Genomic DNA, 18,077 nt, shown 5'->3' on the forward strand with positions numbered 1-18,077 from the left:
AGCCCCCGCGCGGCCCCGCCCCCGCCACACCTCCCGGCAGACCCCGCGCGGCCCCGCCCCCGCCACACCTCCCGGCAGCCCCCGCGCGGCCCCGCCCACCCCGCCACACCTCCCGCGATGGCCCCGCCCACCCCGCCCCACCCCCGCCCCTTGGTTCCGGGTTCGATCCCCGGCTCCGCCCGCCCGAGTCCCCGCCGGACCCTCCGGGACCCCTCGCCCGCCCTCCCCGGGACAGCGCCACTGCGCGGGCGCCCTGCGCCGATCCCTTGCGGGGACGGTGTCTGCACCCGCTGGGTCGGTGCCGGAAGCGGTGCGGACCCGCCCGGTGCCGCCCCGCCCCGGCGCGCTCCCGCCGTTCCGCCCCGCGGGGACGCGCAGACCCGCCCGGCGCAGCCGGACTGTCCGGTAAGCAGCGGCACCGGCATCGGGATCGTGAGCGGAGGCGATGGGGCTGGCGGGGTGCAGCACGGCTGGTCCGGTCCCGGTCCTGGTCCCTGCCCCGGTCCCGGTCCCGTCCCGGTGCCCCGACCCTCCCGGAGCCGCCCTTCCCCGTCGGTGCTGTCCCCGCTCCCCGCGCTGTCCCCGTTCCCCGCACGCTGCTCTCACCGAGCCCGCTCCATTCCACTCCCTGCTCTCCGCCCCGCCCGCGGCAGCTCCGGTCCCGGTCCCGGTCCTGGTCTTGGTCCCGGTCCCGGTCCCGTCCCGCCCCGCCCTGGCAGCCCCAGGTCCCGGTCCCGGTCCCGTCCCGCCCCGCCCTGGCAGCTCCAGGTCCCGGCGCGGCCGCGGCTCCGCTTCCCCCGCTGCCTGCCCCGGGCTGTGCCGCGGTGTTGGGGTTCGGGGGGTTCGAGGGGTTCGGGGGTTTCGGGCGGTTCGGGGGGGCTGTGCCGTGTCCGGCACTCCGGGACTCCCAGCGCACGCTCCGGGTGCTTCGGCTCCTTCGGCTGCAGGTGGAGCGATACCCAGCCCCTCACCCCCAGGAGCACCCCGAAACCCCCGGGGGTCCCTGGAGCCCTCCGGGCACCTCCCGGGCTGCTCCCGGCCGGCAGCGATGCTGCCCGGGACGGCGAACCTCGGCCCCCCGCCACCACTGGAGCTCCGTGCAGGGTGGTCCCAGGTGACCCCAGACCCTGCTCTCGGGGTGACGGTGGATCCCGGGGCACGAGGGGAGTCAGGACCCTTCATCCATCCTCATCATCATCATCATCCCCCCTCTCTCTTACAGCGGGGCCGCTCCATGCGCTTCCCCTGCGGCGCCTGAGCCCGGCAGCCCTCGGCAGGTGAGTGCCACGGGGCTGGGGAGGGGACCCGCTGTGTGTCCCTGTCACACGTCTGGGGCGGTCCTGCAGCCACCCGCCCCCCGCGAGGGGGTCCGAGGGGTCGGCGGGGCCGGGAAGGGGCCTGGGCTCACCCAGCCGCCCCCATCGTCCTGCTCGCCGGGAACGGCGGCTCCGGGGCCCGGGGGCCGCGCGGTGCCCGCTGAGAGCCGCCGGTGCCGGGGCACTGCCCCTTGCGAAACCATCCGGGGTTGAGCAACGCCGGGCACGGCTCCAGCCCGGGGCTCTCCCACGGAGCGTGGGCTCCACGGCCCCGGGCGCGCCCCCGGGGAGGGGGCAGCAGCTTTGGGGTGCGAACAGGTTTTGGGGGCTGCGTTGGCGGTGGCTGCCTCTCCCCAGCTGCGGAGACCCTTTTTGATTTCGATGAAGTGTGGGAATTTGGGATTGCTCCGTAGTGGAATTACGCTGGCAGCTCCCAGTGCTGCGGGAAGGGCTGCGCGCCTGCCCCGTCCCCCCACGGAGGGGGGCTCCAGTTGGGAACCTGCTGTCGAGCCCTTCGGGGTCGCTGCACCACTTCAAGCGGTTGCCAAAAAAACCGGGATTTGATCGTTCTAACGATCCGCTGGCACCGGCGGCCGCGCCCCCCGCCGGCAGCCCTTCCGCCCGCGCTCCCGGGGCTCGGGCCGCTCTGGACCTGCTTTGTCACCTGTCCTGGGCGGGCAGCCACGCTGCAGGGGATGGGGCTGCCGCAAGGGCCAGAAGGATGGGTTGGAGGACCCTCCTGGCACCTCCTGCGCCCTGGGCAGGGCTGAGGGTGACCCAGGTGCCACCCTGCCGGAGAGTGGCATCCCAGCCGGCGGAAGGGAGGGGACCGTGGGAGCCGTGTCCCCGTGCTGTCCCCGTTTCAGCCCCCACAGTCCCAGCCTGTCATTAGGCGGGCCGTGGTGGCCGCAGGGACCGGGCTGGCTGCCCGACGAGCCGCGCTGGGGCATTCCAGGGGCGTGAGGCCAAGGGGGTGGGCACAACCCTCGCCCGGGGTGGGACCCTGCGCTTACGGAGGGGGTCATGTCCCCTGTGTCCCCAAAGTCGCCACGGGAGCCACGGCGAAGGACTTGGCAGAGCTTCCCTGTTTGGATCCGGGGCTGCTCCACGGAACAAAGCCTCGCGCTGCCGCCGCTGCTCCCGCGGCTTGTTTTCCTCCTGAGCCGGTATAAAGCTCCTGGCAGCGCTCGCAGCTCCGGGCACAGCGCGGCTGCCCGCGCTCCTGCTCGACGATCGCCCCTGCCCCGGGCTTACCCCTTCTCCGGGCTCGCCCTTTCTCCAGGATCTCCCCTGCCCCGGGCTCTCTCCCGCTCCGGGCTCTCTCCCGCTCCGGGCTCGCCCGGCTCGTGCGGTGCCGGGGGTCCCGCGGGGGTCCCGCGTCGCTCCCGCCGGGCAGGACCCGCCCGGGCCGTGGGAGCGGCCGGAGCTGCTGGAGCGTGGGGCTCCCCGGGCCGGCGGGGATGGGGTGAGATGGGGTGAGTGCTGGGACAGGGGGTGGCACAGCGGGAGTGACACGGGCGTCGCCCAGCGCTGCCGCAGGTGACAGTGGCTGTCGCTGTGGCCAGACCGACCCTCTTAACGCCATCCCGTCCTGCCGGGACCGGGCTGTCAGTGCTGGTGCGTGTCCCCGCAGGATTGTGGAGGGCGGCTGTGCCTGTCCCCTCCTGCGGCTGGGGTGGGGGCAGTGGTGGGGACAGTGGTGGGTGGGCAATGGCAGGGGGCTCTTGCGGGTCTGGTGCTGCTCGGGGGGTCCTGTCCTCTCTGAGGTGGCAGTGAGGAGGTGGAGGGTGCCCTGGCACACGGGTCACAGTGGCAATGACAGCGGCAGTGGCACCGTGTGGGTGCAGAGCAGTGATTCATCTCCAGATCCGGTGGTTTTGAGGTCGTGGGCCGGGGGGTGAATATTTTTGGTGTTGGTTTCTGAAGTTTCAGTGAGTGAAGCTCTGGAGCCGAGAGGAAGCCAGTGGTGTCTGGCCCAGCTCCATCCCTGGTGATGAGGGGGTGCAGGATCCCACCTGCTTCTGCTGGGTGGGATCTGGGGGCACACGGGGTGCCAGGAACACCCAGGGCTTTCCTGCAGCAGCCAGGTGAGATGGGGCAGGGGGCTGCAGGGAGCTGGGCTCCTCCCATCTTTGGGAGTGGCAGAGTGCTGGGGCACCCACGGGGCCTCCTCTGTTTTGGGGTGCAGGGAACTGGGGCTCTCCTGACTTCCCTGTCCCATGGACGTGTCTGCCCAGGCGATGGGCACAGCCTGAGCTGTGCTGGCCTCACCCCGGCCGTTCCTGGCACCAAGGGGGCAGCTGGTGTCACCACCAAGGCTGGGGAACACGCTGTGGGGGTCACCATCAGCTTTGGTGTCAGTGTGGGCACAAGCATGGCTGGCACTGTGCACTGAGCCCACGTCAGTGATCTGCCGGGTGGCACGGTGGTGGCAGCAGACGGAGTGGCAGCAGTTGGGCTGCTGCTCGTGGGGGCACAGGCATGGCAGAGTGGGCAGGAGGACCCTTGCTGCTCCCAGCCTTGTCTCTTCCCGTGGGGTTTTGGGTCTGTGCTGTGGACATGGTTGTCCCGGTGTGGATGTGTCAGCTGGCTTCCCAGGACACGGCTGTCTCAGCGTGGTTGTGGCTGTCCTGGTGTGGTCAGGCTGCCCAGGATGAGATTGTCCCAGCACAGATGTGGTGTTCCTGGTGTGGTCAGGCTGCCCAGGATGAAATTGTCCCAGCACAGGTGTGTCTGTCCCAATGTGGTCAGGCTGCCCAGGATGAGATTGTCCCAGCACAGATGTGGTGTTCCTGGTGTGGACAGGCTGCCCAGGATGAGATTGTCCCAGCACAGGTGTGGCTGTCCTGGTGTGGACTGGCTGCCCAGGATGAGATTGTCCCAGCACAGGTGTGGCTGTCCCGGTGTGGACAGGCTGCCCAGGATAAGATTGTCCCAGCACAGGTGTGGCTGTCCCGGTGTGGACAGGCTGCCCAGGACATAACTGTCCCGGTGTGGACACGACTATCCTGGTGTGAGTGTGCTGCCTGCAGTGCAGGTGCCAGCATCACTGTCCCCGCCGCGCTCAGCCCGCGGCCCCGCCCGCTGACCCCGAGGTGGGTCCTGACTCAGGACGGGTCCGGGAGCTCGAGGCCCTCCGGGGCAGCCCCGAGGCAGTGCGGGGCCAGGGCCGAGCCCTCTAATCGCCTCAGCCGCTCGGGCAGGCCGGGGCCGGTCCCAGGAATGTGACTCCGGCGGCGCGGGAGTGGCCGCGGCAGCGGCGCTGGGCGCCCGTGGCAGTGTCGGGTCACTCCCAGCGCGGCCGGGCCCGGAGCGCGGTCCTGCCCCGCTTATCGGGGCGGCCCGGCCTCGCACAAGGGGCCATTGTGCCGCGGGGCCGCGCAGGGGCGCGGCTGGTGGCGGTGCCAGCGCTGACACCGTCACGGTCCTGTCCCCAACGCGGCCGCGCTGCGTGTCCTGACCCCTCTGCCCGGGGGGAGGGCGAGGCGCTGGCACCGCAGCCGTGCGGTGACGGTGGGACTGTCCCGCGGTGTCTGCTCGGGGCCTGATCCCCCATCCCGGGGTGCCGGAATGTCCTGGGAGCGGGGCTGGCCACAGGGCACCGATCAAGGCTTGTCCTGGCCGCTTTCCGCAGGGCTGGCTCGAGCCCTGAGCCGTTCCCGGCCGCTGCTCGTCCGTGACTCAGTGACTGCAGTGGAAAGCAGAAGTGTCCCCCCGCGCCCCCCCGGCTGTCCGTCATCCTTTCCAGCGGGGTCATGCCCCGGCTGCGGGCGCCACATGTCCCCAGTGCCACCATCGCGCTGGGTCCCCGCTGTGGCACCTGGGCACCAGGACCCCGTTTTGGGGCGTTTTGGTGAGAGTACAACGTTCCCAAGAACAATCTCAGTGTGTTCCCAAACTAATCCCGAGATGCCCACGAGATTAAACCCAAAAAGCTGCTTAGCGCCCACAGCAGCGACGCCGTCCCGCGCCGGCGCCCCGGCACCCACCGAGGGGGCGGTGCAGCCCCACGTCCCCCCCGTGGGAGGGTCCCGTCCTGAATTTGGGGGGGTTGAATGCTGGCGGCGGCTTGGCGGGCGCCCCAGGAGAGCGGCGTGGCAGGGCGGATAATCTGCCTGCTGGAATGTGGATGTGCTGGCTCCGGCCCCGGACGGGAGCGGGGATTAGGGAGAAGCTGGAGCAGGGTAGCACCGAATTTTGGGAAAAGGTGGGATCCAGGGCTGCGGTGCGGCTCGAGCAGCCTCAGCCTGGGCATTCACTGAGACCACAACTCTTCCAGCCTCACCACGGCCACCGGGCTGGCACCGCTGGTGGCGGTGACGGGGACAGTGATGCCACCCATGTGAGACGCAGTCATCCGTCACCACCCTCCTCAGTGCCCCCGTCACGTGGGGCCACCGCCCGTGGCAATAAACGCGGCACGCCGGTGCCACAGGGGTCGGCGCAGGGCCCGGGGAGCTGCCAGGGGACAAGTGTGGGTGGAAGCTGCGCTGGGCTGGGGAAACTGGGGGCGGGCTGTGGGGTTTTGGGTTTTGGGTTTTGGGAGGGTCGGGTGCTGCTGGGGCCCCCCGAGCCTGGCGCCCTGCCCGCACCCCGCGGGGTTGGGTGCTTGCCCGGGGTCCCGCTGCCCCGACTCCGCTCCCCTCGCGGGTTTGTCTTGGCCACAGCTCCCCCATTCCAGCCGGTGGCCAAGACAAACCAGCCCGGAGCCAGCCCGAGCCGAGGAGGGGCAGCCCCGGCCCCGCCCGCGGCACGGCTCTGGGGACCCCCTGATCCCCCTGTGTGCCCCCAGGTTATGCTGCCCCGACAGCGACCCCTGAGCCCCCGCGAGAAGGAAAAGGGCTAAGCCGGCTGTGCCGGGGGCCGTGGCGGCACCATGACCCACTCCCAGGTGTCCTCCGAGCTTCACCACATTGTCTCCTCGGCCTTCCAGAGCGTAAGTGCCACCGCGGGGACAGGCCCTGTGCCGGGGGGGGCGAGAGCTGCACCCCGATGGTGCCGGGAGGGGCGACGGGTGGCACGGCACAGCCCCTGCTGCCTTGGTGCGTGGGGGATGCCCGACGGCTGGGCTGTGGGAGCTGGCAGTGCCCAGAGCGCCCACCCCTCGCTCAGGTGTGGGGCAGGGCTGTGGGAGCTGGCAGTGCCCAGAGCGCCCACTCCTCGCTCAGGTGTGGTGCAGGGCTGTGGGAGCTGGCAGTGCCCAGAGCGCCCACTCCTCGCTCAGGTGTGGGGCAGGGCTGTGGGAGTTGGCAGTGCCGTGGGTGCTGGCAGTGCCCAGAGCATTCACTCCTCACTCAGGTGTGGGGAGCTGGCAGTGCCCAGAGCGCCCACCCCTCACTCTGCTGTGGGGAGCTGGCAGTGCCTGCAGTGCCCACCCCTCACTCAGTGTGGGGAGCTGGCAGTGCCCAGAGCGCCCACTCCTCGCTCAGGTGTGGGGCAGGGCTGTGGGAGCTGGCAGGGCCGTGGGTGCTGGCAGTGCCTAGAGCATTCACTCCTCACTCAGTGTGGGGAGCTGGCAGTGCCCAGAGTGCCCACCCCTTGCTCAGGTGTGGTGCAGGGCCGTGGGTGCTGGCAGTGCCGTGGGTGCTGGCAGGGCCGTGGGTGCTGGCAGGGCCGTGTGGCACCTGCCCCATTGCTCAGCCGTGCCCCACAGCAGCTCCGGGGCAGGCCAGGCCAGCTGTGCGAGGGTGGCAGTGCCCTTGGGGCCGTGGCAGTGCCAGTGCCGCGGGTGGCACGGCCGTGCCCTGGCGAGGGTCCCGGCCGAGTTAATGATTGACCTCGTGTCACGCCGCCACCGCCACCGCTGGCACGGCCCCGCCGCGCGCACGTGACCGGGGATGGGACTGGCCCCATCCTGATGGAGTTCCTGCGGGGCTCCCAGGTAAGCTGCGGCCTAGGGGGGCTCTCGGGGGCTCTCTGTGCCCCGCCAGCCCAGGGCACCGCGCCCACCTGCGCCAGGTGACGCCAGGTGCCGGACAGAGGAGCTTGCTGGGTGCTGCTGGGGCGCAGGATGGAGCCCGGCAGGTCTGGGGCCTTGGGGCCACGGCCAGAGGGGCTTGGGGGGTCTGGGGGGTCAAAGGGGTCACGAGGATGGTGGAAGGGATGTGGCAGGAATGTGGGATGCAGGTGCAGGACGGGGCTTGATCACGTGTGCCAGGGTGGTGGGTGTGAAGGGGTGGCCTGGGTCATCATCTGGGTCATCACCTGGGTCACCCCTGGGTCACCCCTGGGTCACCCCTGGGTTCCCCCCAGGGGGGCCCTGTGGTCACCGTGCAGTGGGGACAGGTACGGGGCACCTGTGCCCAAACCTGACACCTGGGCTGGGGTTCACGTGGGGTGGCCTTAGCACAGCCCTGGACCCGCAGCTGCTTGTGGGGTGCCCACTCGGGGTGCGAGGAGCTCCCCCCGCTGCCCGGGGCTGTCCCTGGTGTCCCCTGTGCCTGGGGTCCCCCTGTCCCCCCTACCCGGGGTCACTGGGTGGGGGCCATACCGGGGGGGCTCGGCCGTGCAGCCCCCGCAGGGGCTGAGGGGTGCGGCACTGGGGGGTTTTCGGGTTTACCGGGGGGGGCCGTGCAGCACCGGGGATCGGGGCGATCTGAGCTCGGTTGCTGGGGGGCCGGGGCTCGGCGGGAGGGGCTGCTGCTGTGTCCCGGGGGCCGGGGGTGCGGGGCTCGGCGCATCCCGGGCGGGCCCGGTGCGTGCCGGGGGCACTCTGCATTCCGGGGGGGGAGGGCCGGTCGCTCCGGGCCGCCGCCGGTGCCGCGGTGCCGCCGGTGCCCTCTGCGTTCGCCGTCACCTTGAGACGGGCGCGAGGCGGCTCCGTCAATATTTGGCGAGGCCGGGACGGAGCCGCCGCCCCCCCGGTTCCCTGCGCGGCCCCCCCCCCGCGCTCATCCCCCCCGGCCCCATCCCCGGCCGGTCCCGCCGCTCCGATAAAGCGCTGCGGGAGCTGCGGAGGGAGCGGCTCCGCCATGACTCAGGTAGGACCGGCCGGGGACGCGCCCCCGCAGCCCCGCAGCCCCTCCCGCGCCCCCCCAGAACCCCCCCGCCGCCGCCGGCCCCGCATCCTTCGCGTCCAGCCCAGCTCCGCATCCCCCGTGTCCCCGCACCCCCCTCAACCTCTGGCCCCGCATTCTCCCCACAACCTCCCCCCCTCCACTCCTCCACATCCCTGTGCGCCCCCAGCCCTGCATCCCCTGCCGCCCCCAGCCCCGCCCCCTGCCCCGAGCCCACCCTTGCCCCCCAGCACCCACGGCTGGGGGGGCACAGAGCCGGGGGGCACAGAGCTGGGGGGGGGGCACAGAGCCGGGGGGCACAGAGCCGGGGGGGCACAGAACCTGGAGGACAGAGAGCTGGGGGGGTACAGAGCCAGGGGGTACAGAGCTGGGGGGGTACAGAGCCGGGGGGCACAGAGCTGGGGGGACACAGAACCGGGGGGCACAGAGCCTGGGGGCACAGAGCTGGGGGGGCACAGAACCTGGAGGACAGAGAGCTGGGGGGCACAGAGCTGGGGGGCACAGAGCTGGGGGGGTACAGAGCCAGGGGGTACAGAGCCGGGGGGGCACAGAGCTGGGGTCACAGAGCTGGGGGGGCACAGAGCTGGGGGGCACAGAACTGGGGGGGTACAGAGCCAGGGGGTACAGAGCCGGGGGGCAAGAGCCGGGGTCTCTGCTGGTCCAGGGGCTGGAGAATGGGGCGGGGGCAGCGCTGGGGGTGGGCGGGGGGCATGACACGGGTGCTGAGGTGGGACAGGGGCACAGCACAGATGGTGCTGGGTTCATAGGAGAGCGGGGCACCGGGACAGCCCGGGCACCGGGACAGCCAGGGCACCGGGACAGCCAGGGCACAGCCCCAGGGCCCGGCACGTGGGGTGGAGGTGACACCGGAGCACAGCGCTGGCCCTGGGGGCACTGGGGCTGGTCTGTGGGGTGCGAATGGTGCCGTGGGTGCCCAGCCCAGGGCGCAGGGGGGCACAGCCTTGGGAGCCTTCGGGGGCTCGGAGAGCCACTGTCCGGGGCACCCACCTGGCCGGGTTGCGAGACCCCGATGCTGCCCTGTGCCCGGCACTGCCCTGTGCCCATCTCTGCCCTGTGCCCGGCACTGCTCTGTGCCCATCTCTGTGCCCATCTCTGTGTCCAGCACTGCCCCGTGCCCGGCACTGCCCTGTGTCCAGCATTACCCTGTGTCCAGCATTACCCTGTGCCCTGTGCCGCCCCGTGCCCGGCCCTGCCCCGTGCCCGCTCACGGCTGCCCATCCCACAGCCCGAGCAGGAGGCGCTGGGCGCCGGCTCACCTGCCTTCGGGGAGGAGGAGGAGGAGAAGGACCTGAACAAGGCCCTGGGCGTGGAGCGCTTCGAGGAGATCCTGAACGACGCCCACCCCCGCAACGCCGAGGAGGCCGGGCGCAGCTACGGCGAGGAGGACTTCGAGTGTGAGCGGGGCCAAGGGCGGGCTCGGAGCAGGGCACGGGCGGGGAGCGGCCAGGGGGCGAGCAGGCAGTGGGGAGCTGGCAGGAAACGGGCGGGGAACGCAGCACCAACTCCCCGTCCCCCCAGACCACCGGCAGTCGTCCCTCCACATCCACCACCCGCTCTCCACGCACCTGCCCCCCGACGCCCGCCGCAAGAAGGGCGTCTCGAAAAAGGGCAAGAAGAAGGTCCGGCGTGCCTCTGTCCCCGGAGAGACCCCCACCATCGAGGAGGCTGAAGAGGATGAGGACGAGGCGTGCGACACGGAGACGGAGCGCTCGGCGGAGGAGCTGCGGCCGCCGGGGCCGGCCGAGGCCGTGCAGGTGAGGGCGGGGCTGGGCTGGGGGCAGCGCTGTGCCCCCGGCTCAGCGGGTCTGGGCACGGCCTGGGCACCAGAGGAGCTGGGGCCCTGCTGCCCGTGGCCAGGAGACACGGCTCACCCCTGCCCCCCCAGTTCTTCCTGCAGGAGGACGAGGTGCCCGAGCGCCAGGCAGAGGAGCCGGCAGCCCCCCCAGCACTGCCCGGCTCCCCCCCTGAGCCCCGAGGGGGCACGACCCCGAAGGAAGCCCAGGCCAGGTGAGCTGGGCTCGGGCCAAGCTGGGCTCTTGGGGGGTGGGCAGCATCCTCTGGCCGCCCCACGGCAGGGCTGGGGACTGCAGTACCCCCCGGCAGGATTGGGGTGCAGACGGGGCTCAGCACTGAGGGGGCTCCTGCCTTGCAGCCCTGATGCGGAGCAGGGGGCTCCGGGGGAGGGGGCAGCCGCTGAGGCGGGGTCCCCGGGGCGCCCCGCGCTGAAGTCCCAGCCGGGGCACCGGAGCTACAACCTGCACGAGCGGCGCTGCATCGGCAGCATGACAGCTGCAGAGCAGGACCGCTACCAGAGGATGCCCACGGACGAGTCAGAGGCACAGACACTGGCCTCAGCTGACCTGGACTACATGAAGAGTGAGTGGGGGCTCACACCTGGGGCTGCACTGGTGGCCAGTCTGTATCGGGACAGTGGGGCTGCCAGTGCTGGGGATGCTGGGTTTGGGGCACTGGGGCTGGACAGTGGGGCTGGCAGTGCTGGGGATGCTGGGTTTGGGACACTGGGGCTGGACAATGGGGCTGGACAATGGGGCTGGCAGTGCTGGGGATGCTGGGTTTGGGGCACTGGGGCTGGACAGTGGGGCTGGACAGTGGGGCTGGCAGTGCTGGGAATGCTGGGTTTGGGGCAGTGGGGCTGGACAATGGGGCTGGACAATGGGGCTGGCAGTGCTGGGGATGCTGGGTTTGGGGCACTGGGGCTGGACAGTGGGGCTGGCAGTGCTGGGGATGCTGGGTTTGGGACACTGGGGCTGGACAGTGGGGCTGGCAGTGCTGGGGATGCTGGGTTTGGGACACTGGGGCTGGACAGTGGGGCTGGCAGTGCTGGGGATGCTGGGTTTGGGGCAGTGGGGCTGGACAGTGGGGCTGGCAGTGCTGGGGATGCTGGGTTTGGGGCAGTGGGGCTGGACAATGGGGCTGGACAATGGGGCTGGCAGTGCTGGGGATGCTGGGTTTGGGGCACTGGGGCTGGACAGTGGGGCTGGACAGTGGGGCTGGCAGTGCTGGGAATGCTGGGTTTGGGGCAGTGGGGCTGGACAATGGGGCTGGACAATGGGGCTGGCAGTGCTGGGGATGCTGGGTTTGGGGCAGTGGGGCTGGACAGTGGGGCTGGCAGTACTGGGGATGCTGGGTTTGGACAGTGGGGCTGGACAGTGGGGCTGGCAGTGCTGGGGATGCTGGGTTTGGGGCAGTGGGGCTGGACAGTGGGGCTGGCAGTACTGGGGATGCTGGGTTTGGGGCAGTGGGGCTGGCATTGCCAAGTTGCCTTGTGGCTGCAGCCAAGCTGACCGTGCTCCCAGTGCTAGGCACAACCACAGGGGACCAATCCCTGGTGCCAGGGCTGATGCCCACAGAGTCCCTGTGGGGTGTGGCCTGGATGTGAGCCTGGGGCAGCTGTGAGGGCAGTAGCAGTGGTGGTGGCTCCCCTGGGCACTCAGCAGCCCCAGGGATTCACAGCCCAGGACTCTCAGGGTGATGCTTTTGCTGTGGAGCACAGCCAGGACAGAGCCCGTGTGCCAGGGGGCGTGGGTGGGCCTTGGCACATGGGGAGCGGGTGCCAGGAGCCACCTGGACTCGTGCCTGGCATCACTGGTGATGACCCAGGGACCTCCCGAAGCTGCAGCACCTGCCCCCAGCGCTGGGATGATCGCTGTGCCCTGACACATCCCACAGCTGCACCCACGGAGCTCGGTGTGCCCTGTGCTGGGCTTTGGGGTGCAGACTGGGCACCCCCAGCATTGCTGACCCCGCAGGTCACCGCTTCGAGGACGTGCCGGGCGTGCGGCGGCACCTGGTGCGCAAGAGCGCCAAGGCACAGGTGGTTCACGTCAGCAAGGAGCACAGGGAGCCCAGCACGCGGCAGCGCAAGCAGGACCGGCAGCCCCACGAGGTGCGGGCCCCGGGGCGGGGAGCGGGCGGGACGGGGGCCCGGGGTCCCGGCACTGACCTGGCTGCCCTGCAGGTGTTCGTGGAGCTGAACGAGCTGGTGGTGGACAAGAACCAGGAGCTGCAGTGGAAGGAGACAGCGCGCTGGATCAAGTTTGAGGAGGACGTGGAGGAGGAGACCGACCGCTGGGGCAAACCCCACGTGGCCTCGCTGTCCTTCCGCAGCCTCCTGGAGCTCCGCAAGACCCTGGCCCACGGTAGGGAGGCGGAGACCACCCCGTGGGGCCCGCGGTGGGCCGGGGTCCCGTCCCTGCTGGCCTCAGCCCCCTCTCCGCTGCCCAGGGGCCGTGCTGCTGGACCTGGACCAGAAGACGCTGCCGGGGGTGGCTCACCAGGTGGTGGAGCAGATGGTGATCACGGACCAGATCCGCGCCGAGGACCGCGCCAACGTGCTGCGGGCGCTGCTGCTCAAGCACAGGTGGGCGTGGGGGGCACCAGCACGGCCCCTTTGCTGGGCTCTGCTCCCTGAGCTGCAGGGCTGAGGCTGTCCCGGGGGTCCTGGCCATGGTGTGCCGCTGGGCCACCACGGATAGCCCTGGTCCTGCCCCGCAGCCACCCCAGCGACGAGAAGGAGTTCTCCTTCCCGCGGAACATCTCTGCGGGCAGCCTGGGCTCCCTGCTCGTGCACCACCACAGCACCAACCACGTGGCCGAGGGCAGCGAGCCGGCCGTCACCGAGCCGCTCATCGCCGGCCACGCCGGCGAGCACGACACGCGCGTGGACGTGGAGCGGGAGGTGGGTGCCGCGGCCCCCGGGCCTGCCCGTGCCCTGGGGAAGGGCCTGACCCCAGCCCCGCTCTGACCCGCAGAGGGAGGTCCTCACTCCCACGCCCCCCGCCGGCATCACTCGCTCCAAGTCCAAGCACGAGCTGAAGCTGCTGGAGAAGATCCCGGACAACGCCGAGGCCACCGTGGTGCTCGTGGGTACGGAGGGCTGGGCAGGCCGGGGGTGTGGGCACAGCACAGCAGGCACCCCGCTGACCCCGTGCCCCTTGTGCCCCCAGGCTGTGTGGAGTTCCTGGACCAGCCCACCATGGCCTTCGTGCGGCTGCAGGAGGCCGTGGAGCTGGACGCCGTGCTGGAGGTGCCTGTGCCTGTGCGGTTCCTCTTCGTGCTGCTGGGCCCCAGCAGCACCCACATGGACTATCACGAGATCGGGCGCTCCATCTCCACCCTCATGTCCGACAAGGTCCGTGCCCCAGGGCGCTGGGGTCCTGCTGGCCTGGGGGGCTCAGCCTGTGCCAGGTGGGGGGTTGGGGGCTGTACCAGGATGGGGGTTCAGGGCTCTGCTGGGACAGGGGCTTGAGACTGTGCTGGGCAGGGAGCTCAGGATGGTGACAGGGCTGGGGGCTCAGCTCGTGCTGGGACTGTGGTCTTGAGACGCCGCTGGGTTGGGGGTTTGGGGCTGTGATGGGGCTGGGAGCTCAGGACTCAGATTATGTCAGTGCTGGGGTCTCAGAGAAATGTCAGGATGAGGACTTGGAGTCCTGTTGGGGCTGGGGAGCTTGGGGCCATGCCAGGGTGCCAATTGGGTCTTGCCATGTCGGGGTCTCATGGCCACACTGGGCTGGGGGCCCAGGGCTGTGCCAGACCAGGGCCATCCTGAGGCCGTGGGCTTGGGGCTGTGTGGCTCTCAGGACACCACAGAGCCGTGGCGTGGGCACTGACCCTGCCACTGCCCCCAGCAATTCCACGAGGCCGCCTACCTGGCTGACGACCGTCACGACCTTCTGAACGCCATCAACGAGTTCCTGGACTGCAGCGTGGTGCTGCCGCCGTCCGAGGTGCAGGGCGAGGAGCTGCTGCGCAGCGTCGCCCACTTCCAGCGCGAGATGCTGAAGAAGAGGATGGAGCAGGAGCGGAGGCTGCTGCTGGAGCCCAAGTCCCCTGAGGAGAAAGGTGCCAGGGGCAGGGCTGGGGCCGGGGCAGTGTTCGGGGGTGTCCAGTGTTGGGGTCTCACTGTCTGTCTGTCTGTCCGTGCGTCCGCCCCCAGCGCTGCTGAAGCTGAAGGTGGTGGAGGACGAGGCGGAGGAGGACGACGACCCCCTGAGGCGCACGGGCCGCCCCTTCGGGGGGCTGATCCGGGACGTGCGGCGCAGGTACCCCAAGTACCTGAGCGACTTCCGAGACGCGCTGGACCCGCAGTGCATCGCCGCCGTCATCTTCATCTACTTCGCGGCGCTGTCGCCTGCCATCACCTTCGGGGGGCTGCTGGGTGAGTGGGGGCCTGGGGCCTGCGGGGGCTGCAGGGGCCGTGCTGATGCTGTGCCTGAGCCTGTGCTGCCACAGGGGAGAAGACGCAGGACCTGATCGGGGTGTCGGAGCTGATCATCTCCACATCGCTGCAGGGCGTCCTCTTCTGCCTGCTGGGCGCTCAGCCCCTGCTCATCATCGGCTTCTCGGGGCCACTGCTCGTCTTTGAGGAAGCCTTCTTCACGGTGAGGTGCTGGGCTCTGCCCTGGGGGCTGGGGGACACCCCCCCAGCCCTCCTGCCAGGGCTCTGCCCCACTGCCCAGGGCTCTGTCCAGCCCTGCGACCGTCCTGACCCCCGTCTGTCCCTCCATCTGTCTGCACGGCTGGGCAGTTCTGCACGTCCAACGAGCTGGAGTACCTGGTGGGGCGTGTCTGGATCGGCTTTTGGCTCATCCTCATCGTGCTGGTCATGGTGGCCTTCGAGGGCAGCTTCCTGGTGCGATTCGTCTCCCGCTTCACCCAGGAGATCTTTGCCTTTCTCATCTCCCTCATCTTCATCTATGAGACCTTTTCCAAGCTGGCCAAGGTGAGCCGTGGGGGATGAGGGGAGGCTGCGGCAGGGCTGGCAGGATGGGGCTGAGCTCCCATCCTCCTGCTCCAGATCTTCCAAGAGCACCCCCTGCACGGCTGCCTGAGCGCCAACGGCTCGGCCGAGGCCTGGGGCAACGGCAGCGCGGCCGTGGCCAACGGCACAGCCCTGGCCAGCAGCCCGGCTGCCCGCGGAGCCGCCAAGGTCACGGGGCAGCCCAACACGGCGCTGCTCTCACTGGTGCTCATGGCCGGCACCTTCTTCATCGCCTTCTTCCTGCGCAAGTTCAAGAACAGCCGCTTCTTCCCCGGGCGGGTGCGTGGGGATTGCGGTGGGCTGTGGGGCTGGGGTGAGCCTGGAGGGGCTGGGCTGAGCCTGGGGCCCTGGGGCTGGGGTGAGCCAGGAGGGCTGTGGCCAGGCTGGTGTTCCCCCAGATCCGGAGGCTCATCGGGGACTTTGGGGTGCCCATCGCCATCCTGGTAATGGTGCTGGTGGATTACAGCATCCAGGACACCTACACACAGGTGAGCAGCCACCCATCCACTGCCTGGGCAGGATGCCTAACCCCACACCCTCCTAGGGATCCTTGTCCCGCTGTCCTGGCTGTGGCTCGGCAGCTCTATCTGTCTCCAGCATGCCTGCACCTGCTCGGCCACCTCTGGCTCCCAGCATCTGAGCTTCCCTCTCCCTCTGAGTCTGGCTTCTGTGGGTCCTGGTGCCTCCAAGGGCCTCTCACTCTATGGGGCACAGCCAGTGCCCGCTCAGCATCTGTCTCCCCCACCCCCTGCAGAAGCTGAGTGTGCCCAGCGGGTTCTCCGTGACAGCCCCAGACAAGCGGGGCTGGGTGATCAACCCCCTGGGTGTGCAGAGTGCCTTCCCTGTGTGGATGATGGTGGCCAGCGGCCTCCCCGCCATCCTCGTCTTCATCCTCATCTTCATGGAGACCCAGATCACCACGTGAGAGCAGGGGGCTGGGCAGGGGGCACTGGGGGCGCCAGGGGAGCCTGTGCTGTGCCAACGCTGTGCCCTCCCCAGGCTGATCATCAGCAAGAAGGAGCGGATGCTGCAGAAGGGCTCCGGGTTCCACCTCGACCTCCTGCTCATCGTGGCCATGGGCGGCTTCTTTGCTCTCTTCGGGTTGCCCTGGCTCGCCGCGGCCACCGTGCGCTCGGTCACCCACGCCAACGCCCTCACCGTCATGAGCAAGGCCGTGGCCCCTGGGGACAAGCCCAAGATCCAGGAGGTGAAGGAGCAGCGGGTCACCGGGCTGCTGGTGGCCGTGCTTGTCGGTAGGTGTGGCCCTGGGGAGCTGGGGGGCTGCGTGGGGAGGGGGCAGAGTGGGGAGGGGGCTGGGGAGCCATGGGGGCTGCGTGGGGAGGGGGCTGTGGAGCCATGGGGGACTGCACTGGGGAGAGGACAGTGTGGGGAGGGGGCTGGGGAGCCACGGGGGCTGCAGTGGGGAGGGGGCAGAGTGGGGGGGGGGGCTGGGGAGCCATGGGGGGCTGCGTGGGGAGGGTGCTGTGGGAGCCATGGGGGGCTGCAGTGGGGAAGGGGGCTGGGGAGCCATGGGGGGCTGCAGTGGGGAAGGGGGCTGGGGAGCCATGGGGGGCAGTGTGGGGAGGGGGCTGTGTGGGGAGCAGAGCTTGGGCACTCTGAGCCTTGGCCAGATTGGTGTGGCCACCCTGTGTGCAGTGGATGCAGGGATGTGGGACCTCCCCATGTGAGGGCAGGGGAGTGGGCTGGGGGGCTGTGCTGAGCCCCCTGGCCTGGCTGACGCTGCTGTGGCCCAGGGCTGTCCATCGTCATCGGGGACCTGCTGCGGCAGATCCCGCTGGCCGTGCTCTTCGGCATCTTCCTCTACATGGGCGTCACCTCCCTCAACGGCATCCAGTTCTACGAGCGCCTGCAGCTGCTGCTGATGCCCCCCAAGCACCACCCTGATGTCACCTATGTCAAGAAGGTGGGGAGGGGGCTGGGACGATGCTTAGGGGCAGCAGCCGGGCTGGGGCACCTTGTGTGGGAGCACTGCCTGCCTGCGGGACAGGCTGGGGCAGAGCCCTGTTTGGGGGGACAGAGCAGGGACTCGGGGGGCTCGGGGGTGTGGGTACCCCGGGCCAAGCTGTGCCACCCTGGGAGGGGACACGGGCACGGCCTGGGCGCTGGCACTCACTGCTGTCCGTGCCAGGTGCGCACGCTGCGCATGCACCTGTTCACCGGGCTGCAGCTGGCCTGCCTGGCCGTGCTCTGGGCCGTCATGTCCACCGTGGCCTCCCTCGCCTTCCCCTTCATCCTCATCCTCACCGTGCCGCTCCGCATGTGCCTGCTCAGCCGCATCTTCACCGACCGCGAGATGAAGTGTGTAAGTGGCGGTGTCCCGTATCCCTTGTCCCTTGTCCCATATCCTGTGTCCTGTGCCCCGTATCCCGGGGGCACGGCAGGCCCGGGGTCCTCGCTGCCCCTCAGCACCGTGTCCTGCAGCTGGACGCAGCCGAGGCCGAGCCCATCCTGGACGAGCGGGAAGGTGTGGACGAGTACAACGAGATGCCGATGCCGGTGTGAGGGCGGCAGCGCTCACGGCTCGCAGTGGGCACGGGGAGCCCGCACGGCGGGGCCGGGGCCCGGCGCTGATCCCGGGGCCCCGAGCTATCCCGGGGCCGGGGCTGTACCGGCGCTGTCCCGAGCCCAGCCTTGTCCCGTGGCCCGGTGCTGTCCCAGCTGTGTCCCTGGGCCCGGTGCCGTCGCACGCCCGGCGCTGTCCCGGGGCTCTGGGCGGTCCCGGGCCCAGCCTTGCCCCGTGGCCCGGCGCTGATCCTGGGGCCCGGTGCCGTCTCACGGCCCGGCGCTGTACCTGGGACCTGCGGTGATCCCTGGTCCCGGCCCTCGGGGGCACCGGCCCAGGAGCCCCGGGCCCGGCCCAGCCCCTCGGACAGCCGGTGTCCGCGCCCCGGGCAGAGCCGCCGGCCCCTCGCAGCCCCCCGG

The 18,077-nt window shown here is 70.5% G+C and overlaps 1 protein-coding gene across 2 annotated transcripts; it reads left to right on the forward strand.

The window, feature by feature from the left end:
• The first annotated feature begins 151 nt into the window (after positions 1 to 151).
• On the forward strand, positions 152 to 17,832 carry SLC4A2 (solute carrier family 4 member 2). 2 transcript variants are annotated; one of them, XM_056483982.1, is made up of 24 exons: positions 152 to 405; positions 1,223 to 1,277; positions 6,109 to 6,252; positions 9,579 to 9,747; positions 9,872 to 10,107; positions 10,239 to 10,360; positions 10,506 to 10,729; positions 12,124 to 12,260; positions 12,333 to 12,513; positions 12,599 to 12,734; positions 12,869 to 13,052; positions 13,126 to 13,240; positions 13,321 to 13,505; positions 14,002 to 14,215; positions 14,310 to 14,531; positions 14,606 to 14,754; positions 14,901 to 15,095; positions 15,171 to 15,413; positions 15,533 to 15,622; positions 15,889 to 16,055; positions 16,134 to 16,387; positions 16,889 to 17,058; positions 17,284 to 17,457; positions 17,577 to 17,832. In XM_056483982.1, exons 3-24 carry the CDS (start codon positions 6,193 to 6,195, stop codon positions 17,655 to 17,657), a joined length of 3,708 nt encoding a protein of 1,235 aa, XP_056339957.1. In that variant the 5' UTR covers positions 152 to 405; positions 1,223 to 1,277; positions 6,109 to 6,192; the 3' UTR covers positions 17,658 to 17,832. The 2 variants fall into 2 exon arrangements, with proteins under 2 accessions (XP_056339957.1, XP_056339958.1); XM_056483983.1 differs by lacking the exons at positions 152 to 405; positions 1,223 to 1,277; positions 6,109 to 6,252 and adding an exon at positions 6,941 to 7,197.
• The last annotated feature ends 245 nt before the right edge of the window (positions 17,833 to 18,077 follow it).

The sequence above is a fragment of the Oenanthe melanoleuca genome, chromosome 2 (genome assembly GCF_029582105.1).
Source record: "Oenanthe melanoleuca isolate GR-GAL-2019-014 chromosome 2, OMel1.0, whole genome shotgun sequence".
NCBI classification, from domain to species: domain Eukaryota; kingdom Metazoa; phylum Chordata; class Aves; order Passeriformes; family Muscicapidae; genus Oenanthe; species Oenanthe melanoleuca.